The 17,146-nt window shown below is 43.4% G+C and overlaps 1 protein-coding gene across 1 annotated transcript in view; it reads right to left on the bottom strand.

Moving 5' to 3' along the window:
• The window catches only part of LOC138634083 (thrombospondin type-1 domain-containing protein 7A-like), a 151,559-nt gene that overhangs the window by 28,900 nt on the left and 105,513 nt on the right, over positions 1 to 17,146 (bottom strand). Inside the window, exons 15-21 of the mRNA XM_069720699.1 lie at positions 11,957 to 12,135; positions 11,179 to 11,184; positions 10,565 to 10,698; positions 9,678 to 9,831; positions 7,814 to 7,955; positions 3,062 to 3,177; positions 2,399 to 2,516 (exon numbers count right to left, since the gene is read on the bottom strand). Coding sequence (XP_069576800.1) covers positions 2,399 to 2,516; positions 3,062 to 3,177; positions 7,814 to 7,955; positions 9,678 to 9,831; positions 10,565 to 10,698; positions 11,179 to 11,184; positions 11,957 to 12,135 — 849 coding nt within the window. The remainder of the gene's footprint in view (positions 1 to 2,398; positions 2,517 to 3,061; positions 3,178 to 7,813; positions 7,956 to 9,677; positions 9,832 to 10,564; positions 10,699 to 11,178; positions 11,185 to 11,956; positions 12,136 to 17,146) is intronic.

Genomic DNA, 17,146 nt, shown 5'->3' with positions numbered 1-17,146 from the left:
TTTAAGCTCCATCTCTCCGTGATGAATACCCGCCGCACGATTCAACAGAGGAGAAGCAGGGGCGAATTTGGACGCAGTTTTCCCTCCATCGGGTTCTCTGGGTTTAATGTCATACTCAAACAAAATGACATCATTTATACTGCCAAGGTTGCGTTGCCTAATGAAGGACCACTCAAGGTAGAAAAACAACAAGGTCCTCTTATCAAGCCTCAAAACGAAGTTGAGCGAGGCTTGTTTTCTGCACAATAAACGAAACGCTAAAAGTTCTGGCGTCCTCCGTAAACAACTCGCTTTTTAAATGCATGTGGATGTATTTGTTTTGGATGCATTAGATTAATCTTAATGTGCCCAAACAGCACTTCACTTAATGGAGCAGGGTTTTTCTAAATGGCCTGACATACCGTACTGCGCGTCTGCCGTCTTGATTGGTTCTCGTCCATCTTGAGTAAATAAAACAAAAAACAAAAAACAACAAAAAAAAAGGCTTTTATTCCACCTCAATCTACCGACTCTCTCAACCAGATGCGTCAACGAAACCTCGGAGACTGTTTGATTTGAGTGCAGAATTGATGCGATGAATGAAGAGAAAGGTTGAACACGGAGGACGCCTCCTCCTCCCTTCCCCATCCCCCACCCCTCCCCGCACACATTTTCACAATGCAACCTTTCCGTCTGTGTACCTGTTGTAAGGCCGCCCACTCGCACATCTCTGAAAACCCTCCACTTGTAAAAAAAAAAATTCCACTTTCATTTCCACATCGGCTAACCAGCAATCAGCTCACCTTGGGATGCACCTCTGCCAACCTACGACACCTTTCAACACATAAAACACAAACCAGCCTTCCCACACACTCTCTCTCTCACACACACACACACACACACACACACACACACACACACACACACACACACACACACACACACACACACACACACACACGCACACACACACACACAGTACAACCTCATATCCTATTCCAACAAGAGAACCTCCCACACACACACACACCTAAAAAAAGCCCCACATCAAATAAGGTTGTCTCTTGCTGCTTTCGCCTCTTTTTTAACTTGTATCTTATGCCTCGTGATTTACCAACTATTGCGGTAGCGCCTCTTCTTCAAAGCGCTCCCACGGGCCCCCGAGGACGCAGGAAGATGTAATGGGACAGAATCAATTGTGTGGAACGCCGGAACAACAACTGGGGCAACAGGACGGATTTTTGTTTCTTCCCCGGTCATATTTGTGAGACCGTAACACAACAACCGCTTTCTCTTAAACAGACACTTCCTCTTTGCCTTTTTGTGGGTTTTTCTCATCCGAATGCCTTCGGTGGGGATCAGGAAGTGTGATTTTGCTGAGCGTGTGTGTTTTTCGCTCTGCCACACCGTGCTTTTTAGCGATTCAGTGTGGAGTCGTTTCACAGAAAAAGTGTTGATGCGCAAAATCTTGTACTTAAAAAAACCTGCATCAAGTGATTCTGGATTCTGAAATATATTTTTTTAAGACTTAATGTTTGCAGGCTGCAACAGCTCAGAGCAGATATTCCTCTTCCTGCTTCACATTCACACGTGTACATGTTTACGGAAAAGTGCCTCGACAGTCATTCCGCGTTGGTCATCATTAATTGTTGGCTTTTTGTTTTTAATTGACTTTTTATTTTTTCTGGAGCCAAACACAAATATTCTCGATGTCTTGTGAACAAACAGCAGGTGAGTGAGGTTAAAGGTCCATTAGTGCTGCATCATAAACTCCCGTCGTGTGTTGCAGTTGAATGTAGCCGCCTATTTATCCTTGGGACTGTAAATTGAGCGAGTTCAGCCCCGTCAATTCATTAATTAAAATCAATCGGTCAAACTTGATCATGTATTGCACTTTTCATACAGGTTAGTACAGTTGAAAGTTCATCATAACTATTTGTATAAAATCTTTAAAAAAATAAAAATTAAAAAAAACATTTACAGACTATCTTTGATGTAAATCTGTTTGCTTTATTGTAATTTATATTCTAACTCTACCTGTGTTTAATTTCAGGCATTTTCTCTGTTCTATGCTTTTTTTTCTTTCTATATTTTAAAATGTCCCTTTATATGTGTAATCTTCTTGCTGTAAAGCACTTGGGAGCATTTCTTCTATGAAAGATGCTATACCAATGAAGTTTATTATTACTTTATTATTTGTCCATTAATTGTTCTTCTATGCTCTTTTCTTTGCTTCGGTTTGTGCTTTTACTGTAATCTTGTCTCATTATTGCACATGAAAAATGTAGTAAGATGATGAAGTGACCGAGTTGTATCGAGAAGTCTTACCGGTGAAAGGTGACGCGTTTTATTCCTCCCCTGAGACTAGAAGTTGCTCAAAAAAAAACCAAAAGTGCGTGACTGAAACTACGAATCTCACCGTCCAGTCCGCAGGTCTGCGAACACTCCGACCACGACGACCACTCGGACAGCTGACAGTTGACGGGACAGTCGACCACGCAGGAGATGTTCATCTGCCACTTCTTCTCCAGGTTCAGCTGCGGCGGCGTGTGTTTTTTTTTTTTTTTTTTTTTTTTTTTTTTTTTTTTTTTTTTTTTTTTTTTTTTTTTTTTTTTTTTTTTTTTTTTTTTTTTGGGGGGGGGAATGAAGCCGGTTATTTCATGAGGACTTCCATCATCAGATCCCCTCACAAAAAAAAACCACATCGAGGCTGCTGTGAAAGCCGGCCTGACTCGATGGGATTTTTTTGTGAATGAGCCAGATGACGAAGCGGGCCAAGGGTTAAATAGCTGTGGGGACGGCTCCGCCACCGCCTGACGGCTACAATTACAGCGAGCCCGAGACACGTTATGAATGAATAAAACGCTCAGCCCCGAAGCAACGGCAGCAATCTCTGTACGGGAAATATTCCTGAATATTTCATGTCGCCGTGGGCCGAATAGTCCCTGGAAGGGTGCGACGATGTATCGTAACGAGTGATGTGATTAAGTCATTCGGAGAAACTAAAGCGTCAAAGAAAGAAAGTACAAAAAAAAAAGTGCAAAAGCTACAAAACGAGGAATTTTTTGGGAAGAAATCTCACCTCCTCGCAGAATTTCATGTCGACCGATTTGCCGTCGCTGCGAACGCAGTCGAGCATCCGGGTCTTGATGCCGCTGCCGCACACGGCGTTCGGACTCAGCTGACAAGTGCTCCAGTCTGAAGAGGAAAAAAAAAGAAAAACATGTTCATGCTTTTATTTTTGTCTGTTCATGCTAAAAAAAAAAACTGGTGTATAATAATCAAAGCTGCGGAGGCCTACGGGCGTCATACCAACGGCACAGTACAACATAGTATTTGTGATTGTTTTTTAAAGTGTAATATTACATAAAGATGCCCGGCACTACCGCTGCCTTTTTTTCTTTTATCTTTGAGCATCACAAGGTGACTTTGTTACATTTTCTGCATTTGTTTTCTTAAACATCAAAAGCAGCCCGAGAAACATTTAGAAGAAGTCACGAGCAGCAGCGAGCTGACTGCAAAAAATGTCGGCAAATGACGTGCTGTTCACGACACCTTTACGTCAACAACAGCTTCCACGCAGAGACTAATGAATAGTAACACATAATGAATTGCATAAATATGCAAAAACACAACTGGCATCTCCGGTATTTTCTAAAACTAATTTCATCTACTTAAGATGAATAACTCAAAATAAACATCATTAAAAAAAAAATACGCTGCACATTCAAAAACAGAAAAGTCCTCTCGACTTCATTAAAGCAACTCGTTGCTGAAGGAAAAAGCTCCGTTTCCAACGACGCTGACATACCAAGTCTCCAAAGCTTGATGTCTAAATCCTCATAAGAAAAATGTAAATTAGATCTGAGTGGGAGCCTGCCATGTTGTATTGTATTGTGTATTTTGTGTTTTCACAGTTTTACAAAAAAAAAAAGAGGAAGAAATCGTAACTAAAAAAGTCTTAAAACTGTACTCCGATTTGCTCGGTCCTTATTTCAATGATTTAACGTTACCTATCTGTCAAGTTCAAGCTGCGCAAAGCAAGAGCAGAATAAGACTGTTACATCTGTGCTAACATAAATCTATATCACTTACTTTGCTGTTTATTTACCTATTTTTATTAATAATGCAATATTTTTTTTTAGCATTTTGTCATATCGTCACGAAAATTGTTATTGCGGAAAAACCCTGAAATATCATGGCATTTTTTTTTTCAGGCCGTTATCGCCCTCCAGTAGTCTGAAATAAGACCGGCGTACATTTGGGACCTCACACGGTGTTTTGTTACCTCTGAGCTCGACCAGAAGGCAACTTAACCACGTAAAGCAAATATTTACCAGCAGGGGTCGCTGCTGTTGATTTTTTTTTTTTTTTAGCCTCCCGGGTGAGAGCAGCTGTAGAAACGGCAGGTTGTCGTGATTCAGACGGAAGCAGAAAGAGAAATAAAACAAACAAACAAAAAAAAATGGAGAGGGAAGGAGCGTGCATTCAAGTCACAAGAACTTCTGTACTTGGACGTGTTTTGCAGTTGAAGGCTGGGTGATGCGAGGGGGCGGCGGCGGCGGCGGGGGGTGCGACAAAACACGAGGAGACACTTGTTCGGGAGCGTTCAAATGCTTCAGCTGTCAACACGTTCTTTACACTTCACAACGAATAAATCCTCCCCCCCCCCCAAAAAAAAAAACAAACAAAACGGTGAGAAGGAACCATGGAGTGTCTCAAGCTTTTATTGTTTTTTAGGGGGTGAACACTGTTCGCCGCGTGTTGCCACCTTGTTACTTTGAAAGTTGTTTAGCTTAAGTTTCTTTATGTATAAATATATATATATATACATATATATATATATATATATATATATATGCAGCACGTTCCCGGGGAGCACGGAGACCATGATTTTCATATGAAATATCAATTGTATATATAACTATATATATATATATATATATATATATTTTTTATTTTTTATTTTTTTAAAGGATTTTTGATATGGCGTATTGACACGGTGCAACACTATCAAATTAATTAGCAGCTACATTGCTGACACGGCGCTAAAAAATTCCCCAAGCCGCGTATCTGGATGGATCTTTAAGGGAAGTGCACGGCACGCATGCAAAATGAACCACTTCCAGATGACTCAGCAGAACGCGGAGCACGGCCTCGCATTCGCCATATTGCAAGTTTGACTTCAGATTTGCAACATTACACATTTGCTGTCCTTCTGTCTTCGCTGTAGAAATAATCAGTCGAGAGCGTACACACGGCTTCACCAGCCGCCAACAGACGATTATTTTTGTCCTTTAAGGTTTTCCAACAGCTCTCTTCAATCCACTAAATCTACCTGCCATCGGTCTGCTTTCCGTGCCAGCGTCGGGCTGCGCGCTCGCGTCTGACTTCCCTTCTTTGTGGAAATAATCAGGATTTTAAAAAGCAGCACCACTGCAAGTTTTTCCCCCCCGACAAACCTCAGCAGTTCAAAAGAAAAAAAAAAATCAGAGCCTTAAGAGACTGAACCTTGCCGCCCCCTAAAAAAAAAAAAAAAAAAAAGATTTCTCTGAAGAGGAAAGGCATCGTTTCATACCCGACTTAGGGTGTCAAACGCATTTAAACAACCACAGCGTGCAGGATGTTGTCACAAGAATATACATAAATAAATTTTTTTTAAAAACAACACTGCAACAACAGGGAGGCTGAGGTATCGCTCGCGAAGTGTGCCAACCGCCGACAAAGAGGGGTTGGCTGTTTTTAGCTGCAGCGAGCTCGTTCGCCGAGCCTCAACTCGGGGAAATTGTGTTTCCTTCTTTGCGAGGAGCCGTCGTGGCACTCTGGGGACTGAAAATAGCGAGACTGCGAGAAGAAAGAAAGAACGAACGACAGCAAGAGACGAGAAAGGAAGACGGCGAGAAGAGGAAGAGAGGAGCGCGGGGAGGAGCGGCGTGGAAGGTCCGCATCAACAATAGGAGGAAAAGAAATATATATAAAAAAAAAGTAGTGCTTTACGCCCAATGATAATATCTGCTCGTATATTATGTGCACACACCGCGGGAAACCTGCGCGCCACTGTGAACCCAGCGGCGGGGATTATATGTCACGTCAGGGGAGGCAACAAATCCTAATGAAATACAGAGCGGGCGGCTGGTTCTCCTTGTGTATTAAAATAGTTTTTTTGTTTGAGTGAAATGTGAAAGAGTAACCTCGGTGACGCGTGATGTGGAGGTGTGAAAATCCCGCAGATTAGAGGAGGGGAGCTCGGGAGAGCTGCCAGCTCAAATCTCGTTTGGAAATCTTTTCTGTTGACAGTTAATCAAAAAACGTTCCGCTGTCGGGCAGTCGTCGCGGAGGCGCCGCTGAGCAAGGCATTCGACCGCGGAGGCCAAGAGACGAATGTTTTTACCGACTCTTTTCATCTTTTGGGCTTTATAGGTCGGAAAAAACAACAACAAAAAAAAACATAAACGCGCGCCGATTGTCAACCTGAAATGTGGAGCGGACTCCACGGACCTAAAGCTGGCGTCCGCTGCGCTCGCTGACGGACACACAGAGATCAGAGGACTGTAATGGGACTTACAAAAACGCCTGCAAAACGCAGCAGAGACTCTCACGCCGAGACGGGAAGTAACAGGTGCTCATAAATTAGGTAAATAACATACAATGCAATATTTTTTAATATTTGTCGGCTGGATCGCAAACGGGAGCGGGGGGGGCCAGGGGGTGGGGTGGGGTGTGGGGGGGGGGGTTATAAAGAGCGACCATTAATGAGTGAGCGAGAGACGCAATCGACCTCTCAGACACTTTCATTTTGTCAAAGTAGCTCTCAGAGAGAAAAAAAAAAAAGAAAACAGGTCGGAGACCCCGGCGCTAAACTGATAAACAACAGAGCTCCATTAACGTTACACAATCACGAAACACGGCTCGATTAAAAACCTTGCGAGGTCTGTAATTATCTTACCCGAAGAAACAAAAGCGATAAGCGCTCGGCAGAGTAATAAGACATTTTTTTATTTTTTTAGATGAGCTATTTATTGATTGCTGTTGTTGCTGTTAAAACAGCTGATGAGCTCATTCAGCTGCGCCTGCAGCGTTGTTCACGGTCAGTTTTTAAAAGCTTTTTTTTTACATCTGTGATTTGGTTATGGTTAAGAAACATTGAGCCGGAGTACGTATGATACGCCAAAATATTCTGCGACTTTTATTATTTTACCCGGAAAATCAACGTGTTTTTGTTCCCTCTGTTTATCGCACTCAATAAAACGCACTGATTCTTCTGTCCGGCAGCGGTTTAGTGAAAAAAGAAACACTTTTGTGTGGCTGTTCAGGAAGCAGCTGCAGCTTCCTTCGGACGTTTTCATTTGAAAATCCTTTATGGGCTCAAAAACGGTGAGCATTGGTACACAAGTAGGGCATTTGGAAGAAAGCACGAGTTAACCATAAATGGAGGCTTTTATTTTGACACCTGTAGCGATGGAGGAAGCAGGAAGTAGCAAGAGCTGCAAAGTTGCAGGGAGCGTCGGTCGCATCGTAAGGCTGTTTATATTTAGCCGTTAATCACAAAGCAGTCGATTAAGATGTGGTTTGTTTTGTGTTTTCCTTTTCTAGTTTAACTCCCGGTTCAACGTCGTCAACCCGACTTATTCTTCGATGAAGTCATTTAAAGCAGCTCTCATTCCCGGCTCTTGAGAAGGAGTTTTGGGGGCCGGCTGTTTATTTCTGTTGACACTTCGGAGAGACCGGTACGAGCACACTGTCGCCTGGCTGTCAACATTTTCCTGAAAGAAAAAAAACTCGGCTGGGTCCTTCCTCTCCGCTGCAACTCTGGAGCTCGTTTTCCTCCTTTTACCTGTGATGTTGTAGAAGTAGTTGAAACAGTTGAGGTTCAGGCCGCAGAGCTCCTTGTCGGCGGACTCTGGACACCGTCTTCCCACGCCGGGGGACCTCAGGGTGTACGCTGTCCTCACTCGACTGTTGGTTCTGATGCAGGGCTGCAACAGAGACTCCCAATTAACAAAACAGGAGCCTTTAAAACGCGTTAGTGATTAAGCGGCCCGATATCTTTTCCAAGTCATAATAAGCAGCGTTCCAGGCGTACGTGTCCCGACTTGAAAGCGGCGCCGTGGAGTTCTTGACGCGACGATGTCTGTGTTTATTAAACATTAATGGCGCTAACTGCGTAAAACAAAAAAATGGGGCCACACTTCATTTTAGATTTCTTACGTTTAGACATTCTCCCATCCTGCTTATATGCCCGTTTTCCCCTGGGGAAAGGATGTCTCACACACACACACACACACACACACACACACACACACACACACACACACACACACACACACACACACACACACACACACACACACACACACTAAAAAAAAAAGGAAATAAAAGGAGGGGGGGGCAGCGACAGCCCTTTGACCAACCCCATCGCCGGCAAACGATGAATAAAACATTGCGAGGACGGCCCCCGCTGGTGCCGCCGCAGACTCCACGTCGAGATTGGAATTGTGGGAAGTTCGGCGCGTCGGGGCGCTTTTTGGGGGGAAAGGACAAAGGAGGCGTGATTAACAATGAACGGGACGCTGCGGAGAGAACGGCGGGTGAAGCCGGAGCAGTTAACGTGAATCGGAGGAGGGGCGCGGACAGGATGTTCTGACACCTTACGAGGTTGTTTTGTTTTTGTTTTTTAGGAGGGGGGGGGGCAAAAAGTACGACTGCTCATGCACCGTGTGTGTGTGTGTGTGTGTGTGTGTGTGTGTGTGTGTGTGTGTGTGTGTGTGTGTGTGTGTGTGTGTGTGTGTGTGTCGTGCGGTGATGAAATGGAGGGTGTTTGAAAAGCCGCCTTGTTTTTGGCCGTTTCAGTTGGAAAAGGTCGCAGGTCGTGATGCAGAGGAGAGAAACTGTCACATTTGACTTCTTTTACCGTCAAATTTTTGTTTACGATGAAACGAGTGTTTATGAACTAAATCCCTGGCGGCGTTGAGTATCTTGCGAGCTATTTCTGAAAATACAACAATGATTACGATTACATCAACACAATGAGTGCAACACCTGTGCAATAACACCGCACCATTTGCGCTACGCACAATTGCACCATTGTTTTATCTGTGTCTATATAAAGGTGGTTCCATATAAGGTGAAAACACCTTACGTGTCAGCTGTACATATGTATTTACGTCTTTTGAGCTGTATATATATATATATATGTCTATTGTTTATCTGTACGTACATCGAGAGCAAGTCGCAACCGGAGTCAAAGTCCTTGTATGTGTAAACATAGCAGACAAATAAAGGTAATGCTGATGAAATAATTTCTGCAGTTTGTGTCTGTCTGTTGGATGATGTTCACACATTAGCTGCAACATCTTCAGTTTCTGCGCTATGTCACCCGAAGAAAACTCCAGAAATATAAGCGTGCGCGCGTGTGTGTGTGTGTGTGTGTGTGTGTGTGTGTGTGTGTGTGTGTGTGCGCGTCTGTGTGCGTGTGCCACTAAATGTAAGTTGTAAAAACTGCTGCTGAGTCTTTATCATAAATCATCTTCCCTCCACTGCTGAACGCACGGTGAGCACATTGTAATATAAGTGAGATATCAGCCATTTTTCTCCCTCCTTCCAAGTTCATATATCTCTTTTATTCCACCTTGGTGGACGAGAAATAACCTGTTGACAACGATTCAAACGCCGCTTTCTGATCTGGGTCCGGCTCTCACCAGGCTGCAGCGGCTCCAGGGGCTCCAGTCGCTGAGGACGCAGTCCTCCGGGCAGGGCAGCCGGCTCTCCCGGGCCCCCAGTGGCATCTCCTCCGGGTCGCACAGGTAGTCCTCGACGGACTCGGACGGGCCGTCGATGGTGTTGAGCATGCACCTGTCGGGTCGGGTGGAAAAAAAAAACAACCCAAAAAAACAAAACAAAACAAAAAAACACAGAGTTTGACCTTATTTTAGATTCTGCTGTCATGCTCCGGAGTCAGACGCTGTGTTTTAACAGGACATGGAGCTGGCAGCAACACGGAGTACCTGACAACCTCTGCGGTTCTCACAGAGCAGGATGTGGACCTCAAGGTCAATTTTATGAAAAGAGAAATGTACTCTCACCCTTATTTTCACATTCATTTTATGCTTTGACCAAATAAATGAACCCAAACAAAGAGAAACGCTGGATTTCATTTTTACATTAGAACCATTTGCTTGACACGTTTAAACGGTAGGCATTCAGGGAACATCAGTCTAATTGTAGATCCACAAAATACTCCCCGCCTCAATTGGAAATGTAAAGAAAATGCATCCAGAAAAAAAAACATGCACATGCTGCTGAATTCATGCTGTTGTGACACAAAATGTGCGCGAAGAGCGATCGATCCGCTACTCTTCACATAAAAGAAGGTGATTCCGCCGGTTTGGGTGGAGCTCAGCTATGTGAAGAAATGTTACTACCCCGTGAGAAGCTCTCGGGACACTTTCATTACGTCGAAGCAGGTCTCAGAGAGGTTGGAGACCCCTTGCACTTAATGCAATACTTACTTACGTATATATTAATGCATCCAAAACAATGCAAATGTCAATAGTGAGATAGAATGATAAGACGGGTCGATAAATACCTGACTTTTCTGGTCTGGACTCCTTCGCCGCAGTTCTCCTTCAAATCCACGTTGCTGACTTTCCAGACGCTCCACGGCTCGGCCACCCACACGTACTGATTGCAGTCGCTCTGGCACGGCACCACCTCGTACACCTGGCGGCGACATCGTCAACACTTTTGGAGCGGATCGGAGCGGCAGATCAAGCGTGGCAGACGGTGAGTTTTTCTTCTCTAAAAACTGTCTTCAGAATAATCCCAGTGGGCGTGGCTAAACTGACAAGTATCATCGCCGTGGCAACGACGAAAGCCTGTGTGATTTTTTTTTAATATATATATATAGATAGATTTTTATGAACATTTCATCTTAGCCGTGCGGGTTTGTCAGTTAAATTCTGCCTAATACGCAGCGATTCTTTGGCTCAGCTCTCCGAGGTTTAACTCAAGCCAATGAGATTATTTCTGCCCTCAAGAGGCAGAGACGCTCTCTCTGAAAACCGCCAGTCCGCCACAGCGCAGCTTGTTTACTTACAGTGAGTGTAATGTGACTGTGTACATTTATCTGACGGTGAACCCGTCGAACACCCGTAACATCTGCGACTACGCGAGAAAATAGCTGAGGAAAGCAGCTCTTACCTGGGCCTGTGGCGGTGAGTCATATCCAGCGAAGCATTGGATTAAAAAAAAGGAGACAGATGGATTAATGAGCGCGAGCCAACTGTTCATATAGTGCAGAACCAATGATTAATGCAACATTCGAGAGGACGTAATCAGAAAATCCTCTGGCGTAAATACCTGTGAACTTAGGCGACACACACGCACGCACGCGCACACACACACACACACACACACGCACGCACACACACACACACACACACACACACACACACACACACACACACACACACACACACACACACAACCTTAATCTGCATCTGCTGGTACTCACAGGCCTGGAGAGCATTTCCCTATTTTTTTTTTTTTTTTTTTTTTTACAAATCATGGAAACCATAAGAAATCACATGTTGAGGGATTAACGTGGTGGACGGGATCCATTTATAGAAGCCGTTGCGTTTTTTTTTTTTTTTTTTTTTTTTTTTTCAGTGTCGCTGCTCAGCAAAAAAAAAAAAAAAAAAAAATGAGTGCAGCAATAATGAGCGGAAGGTAAAGGAAAAGCTCTGCAGACTCTGCTGTTCATCAATAATTAATTTCTTTCTCCCTCTCTCTGGTGTTGGATATGCATATTAGGTATCATACTTGTAATAAGTACAGATATATCATAGCACAGTTCATAAATATTCAAGAAAAACAATGGCGAGGGGAGGAAATCGTTCGTTTTTCAATTTAATCTCCTGCTCGGCCTGAAAGTCAAAGAATTCCTTAGATTTCCTGGTTTCCGTTTGGTCGTCGGTACCTGGTTGATGTGGTCCAGTTTGGGACACGGCCGCCCGCCGTTGTAGGGTTTCTCTCGCAGCCATTTGGAGCGAACTTTGACCCCGCTACCGCAGGACTTGCTGCAGCGCGACCAGTTGGACCACTCGCTGAGTTTACAGTCCGAGGGACAGGGGATGATGCACGCCTCCTCGATATAACCTGGAAGGAGGACAAACAAGGACGTATTTTTATTTTGAAAATATGTTTTTATGAAAATATGTTTTTAATTTTTTTAATGGCGGAAGTGTTTTTTTTTCTTTTCTTTTCAAGTTTGTGAACTGTAAACTTAAAGGGTTGATTATTTGTAAGGTGGCAACAGACATCAGAAGAAGAAACAAAGGCTAAAAGACTGATTTGCTACTTTTCATGCTGTTTCAATAAATTATTGGACGGCATACTGTAGTCGGTTGCTAATTATTTCAGGGGAAAAAAAGGATTCACCGGGAAAGAAATGATTAATAAGAAATTTTGCTTTGAAATGAAAAACCTTTGTTCTCCCTGGATGCCACCAGCAGGATCTCAGCCTCAGATGTAGAGAACGTCTGCTTTAAAGAAAAACAGCCGTGTTTTGGGCTCTTAAAGCCTGAGATTCGTGTTTTCTTACATGAAACTACTTTTGTCCAAATCCTCAAAAAGCCTCGTTTTTTTAAAAAACATTTATATATATATATATTTAGACAAATGAGCATTAAAATTCAAGATCTCCTGAAATGTTTCGATAGAGAAAAACACCCAGCACGAAGATCTCCGGAAAGAATTGACCTAACACGTACACGAACGAATCTGAATGCGGCGTTTGATTTTCAGCCCGGTGGAATGAGAAACACGGTCCACATTCAAGGGAACAATTTTATGGTCTGTTATACAAAAAAAGTCTACAACAAAAGAAAAAAATCTGCCAAAGCGGTGGTTGGGTCTGGCAGCAGGCTTCATTATTTCAATCCATTTTTCTGCAGCTCAAAGGGTCATGACAGTCAACGGCGTGGTGTTTTGATAACCTCTGATTTCATAACGAACGAGTTTCAGTCAAATGTGGTGACAGAGATGATTCATCCGAGACCTCTGGTTTAGTGTACTACAACTTTTATCTTGTATTATTATTTTAAGTGGCCTTTAGTTGTTCTGAGAAAGTGTGTTTAGAAGGCCGTTGCATTTTTTTTTTAGATTTACATAACAGTGCTGGCCTGTAAATCAGTTTAGCCTTTGATTAAGAAAATCGATGAGGTGAATGAGGCGGGAAAGTGGAGGTTCTCGCCGGGTGTCCTAATCGCTTCCTATTTCTGAATGCGGGCTCCTCTTTCAGACTGCTTTTTCTTTTGTTAAGCGAAAGACATGTGATGCTGCGCTGATGACGGGTTTGCTGAGAACACACTTCCCATGAAAGAAGAGGAATCCCACGCCGGCTAGAGAGTCCTCACAAATCAATCTTGTCAATCTCTAGTATTTTTCTCACTTCTTTTTTTTTTTTTTTTTTATACTTGTGAAAAAAAAAGTCTCGCTGGTCTATTCATGCTTTTTCGCTGACATACCGAGCTGCCAAATACCAACAACATCCATTCAGCGCTGCCTACTGAGCTCTTCTGAAGCAAATAGAGGATCATTAGACGGGACACAAACAGCCTCCCGCTCCGCCGTCCTCTCGCAATCTTTCACATTTCCTGAGTTGGTTCAACAGCTGAAAAAATGAAGTCGAAGCTTCGCCGCCTCCTCTAACCTGTAGGCTACCACGGCTTTACAAAAAAAAACAAGCAGAGGGCAGTGTCGGCATGTTGCTACAGATACGGTCAATTTTCGACGATACACAATCGAAACTCCAGTTTAAGATGCGAAAATATCGCCCGGGGCTTGATAACACTATTAAAAAAAAGAAAAAGGGCTGTCCGAGTCTGAGAGGTTATCAGAGCAGCAATAATTTGTATCTTCCGTATTACCCGCTGCTCATTTACCACCAGTGAGGTAAACAGTAGATTTAGGCCACGATTTTTGAGCTAAGAGTCAATAATTTTGCCCGGTGACCCCAGCAGTGGCGTTACCGAAATCATTTGGGTGACCTTTTACTTTTAGTGCACACTTTGGTGTGAACATGGACTCTGGTAACAGACAACATTCTTCTGCGGTGGGGTAAAAAAAAAAAAAAAAAAAAAAATCAAACAATTGTAGGGTTTAGTTAATGAAGACATTTTGCGAGTGATGACTGATACCGCTCTGGTGCGGGCCCCCCGTACAGGTCTGGGAAATTGGCTTTTCTCCATTTCTCATGAAAGCTTTCAGAACTTCATGTTACGTTTGGATTATCTGTGCGAGGTTTTTTTTTGTGACAAAAACAAAGTCCAGATTAGGAGAATTGGAATAATGCAAAGGGTGCCGTATCATGTTCTGTCCGATTTCAGCTGAAGAAACTTAAGTGCTGAAAAACGAAGGTTTTAGTCAGGCTGCAAGCCAAAGACAAGTCGCTGCACGAGGGGTAGAAAAACACTGAGTGTTGTTCATTTCTGTGTGCGGTGTACTTTAATCTAACAACAAGGAGAGATCAGCAAAAGTGTTGAACTGGAGAATCCCTCCTTTTATTTTTCCTCGACAAAAAGGTAGAAGCTCGTTCCTCGAAAACTCTTTCGCAAGGTGGATTTTTGGAGCTTAAATGTGGGGCTTAAACTGAACTCAGCTGGAAAGGACAGTTGAAGGGTGACCTCACCCTGCTCGCCCAAAACTGAGCCGCGAGATTCCTTGAAGCTAATATGATTAGAAAATAAAAGTCCATTTAATCCAGTCAGAACTGGAGTCCTGGCAGCTCTTCGGGAAACGAATACATACACAGTGGCATGATGATCCCCCCTCCCCCCCTACTCCTACACCCCCCCCCTCCCCCCCTCGCCCCACACACACACACACACACACTTTTTCACCTGACCTCCTTTTCTGCCGGCTCCCCAGATCAGCACTTCTTACATCCACACCTCGCTGAGTTCAGCATGGCCTCTTGAAATAGCTTCATCACCTTTGACCGAGTCCCTACGGTTACGTCCAGTCACTCTACATCTCACACGCCGTCACTTGGAAGTTCGCTCGGTGCAAATCCGGCCGCAGTTCACTTGTAGTTCAACTGATATAAACCCGTTAGGTGTCTCGCCTCCTCCGGGAAGCTTCTGGGCCGGTTCCAGGTAGGAGATCACCCCGGCTGCCTTTTAGAAGTCGACTTCAATCTGGCACGAGCTCCGCGTTGTAGTTCCCAAAACAATTGTCGCAGCTGTAGATAACTTCCTTAACTGTTAAATACCCCATTTCACCCTGATAATGTGAACAGTTTTACTGCTCGTACTCTTAAACCTACTAAAGATAATTGTGGATATTTACATAACTGCCTCAAGAAGCAGCCAACATTTAAAGACATTTCGCCTTAACATAAGCCTGTGAGCCTCAAATAATTGGTTCTAACAAATGACAACATGTTAGCTCAAATTGTGCCCGAATGAAATGGTACCAACGAGGCCTTTTGGTGCTAAAATTGCTCCGTAACTTTTTCTTTGCACAAGCAAGAAACCAAAATGCATTTCTAGCAACTTGTCAAGATGTTACGTCTTGAAAGGGATAAATTGATGCAGAAGTAAAGGACGACCATATAATGTGGCAAATATAAAAAGTACAACAGATGCTCAGCGATCCATTTGTTAAAGTCCCCAAAGTTACAGAACTTATTGCTGCTTCCTCCATAACTCCAAACCCATAACTTCTCTGCCTTTCCGTCAGGAAACTTTCTAAATTCAAGTCATATTCTGGACTTTTCAATTTTTCAGAAGTTGTTTTGACAAATAGGAAAAAAAAAAAATATGGTTGCCATAGAAAAAGGTTGGTTCAAGATCCTCACTGGCCCCGAAACGAGTCGATGGGCATTATTTTAGACTGCACTGCGTTTCCCGCTGTCGTATTTAACCCAACATCAAATATTCATGTGTAAAATGATACAAATAAATGATACACATCAATTCAACCACCCACAGAAAAATACAGTACAAACTGAAATGCACATTAGTTTAAATGCGGCTGAACTGATGTTCGTTCGATCACATTTAATATGGCTGCTCTCCAAAACAGTTCTTACTCTCCGTTTGCACCAGTTGTTCTCGCAATAACGTCCGGCTGAGTTACCGTACCGTCGGTATCTGACACCGAATTTCATGTGCTTGACGGGTGGTTGGCTTTTTTGGCTCCAGGAATAATCCAGCATTATTGGATGATTTTTTTTTTTTTTTTTTTTTTGACCAGTTACACCCTCTGCACCACAATAATCTCCAAGGCAATGGAGACAGCCCTAATCCCCGGGTGCTCGGAGAAATAACTGCGGGGGCTCTATGCTCAGGTTGGAGCAAAGAGAAATCGAAAAAAAAAAAACAGAGTCACCACAGGCCACGAGGACCCTTTGATGTTCTTTTCTAACCTTATCAGAGTCCTCATACCATGATAGCACACGGCTAACATGTTGCAACCCTCAAAACAGCATCGGCTCAATTATATGGCGCCGGCTCTCGCCGTGTTCCTCCTGTTATTACAAATATGGGTCGTCATGCGCCGACAAATCTGTTCACTGCTGCACCGCTCAAGTTCACAGGGCCTTGGCAAGATGCTCGCCCTTAAGCTTTACCCTTTATGGCTTCCCACAGCGACTGCCTTCCCTCCCCCCTTTCACCACATCCTGCTAGGATGAGGCCAAGGCCCCCTGAGCCATCCCGTAATATTAAGTCACAGTGAAGGTCAACGCATCACGGGTTGCTTAGAGATAAGATATATATATATATATTTATATAAGTAATGTCAAATATATATAGGACATGGCAGGGGACTTATTGCTCGATTTTCTCTGACAACACCATCACCTTTGGCACAATTCAGTGGAACTACAGCCATTTAAATGTTACTTCTTGGTTGAGTATTTCCATTGTTTCCATTTTTTCAAGTAGCTCCATTTTATTGTCATATCATTTGAGTATTTAAACTTTCTGTTGAGTACTTCCATTGTTTTGTTGAACAATTACGTAGCCTTTTGTTGAGAAGTTACATTTGTCAACCCCTGGCTGGATCTTTTTTTTTTTTGTTGAGCAGTTATTGTTTTGTTGAAACAGTTTAGGGGATTGAAAACTCTCCAGGTGGAAAATGTGTCTTTTCAGACCGACAAGTT

This window comes from Brachyistius frenatus, unplaced genomic scaffold, assembly GCF_029030835.1.
Source record: "Brachyistius frenatus isolate BFR_SWC_R1_liver_20210118 unplaced genomic scaffold, ASM2903083v1 Contig_247, whole genome shotgun sequence".
NCBI lineage: Eukaryota > Metazoa > Chordata > Actinopteri > Embiotocidae > Brachyistius > Brachyistius frenatus.
This window is presented reverse-complemented; position numbering and strand designations above follow the sequence as displayed.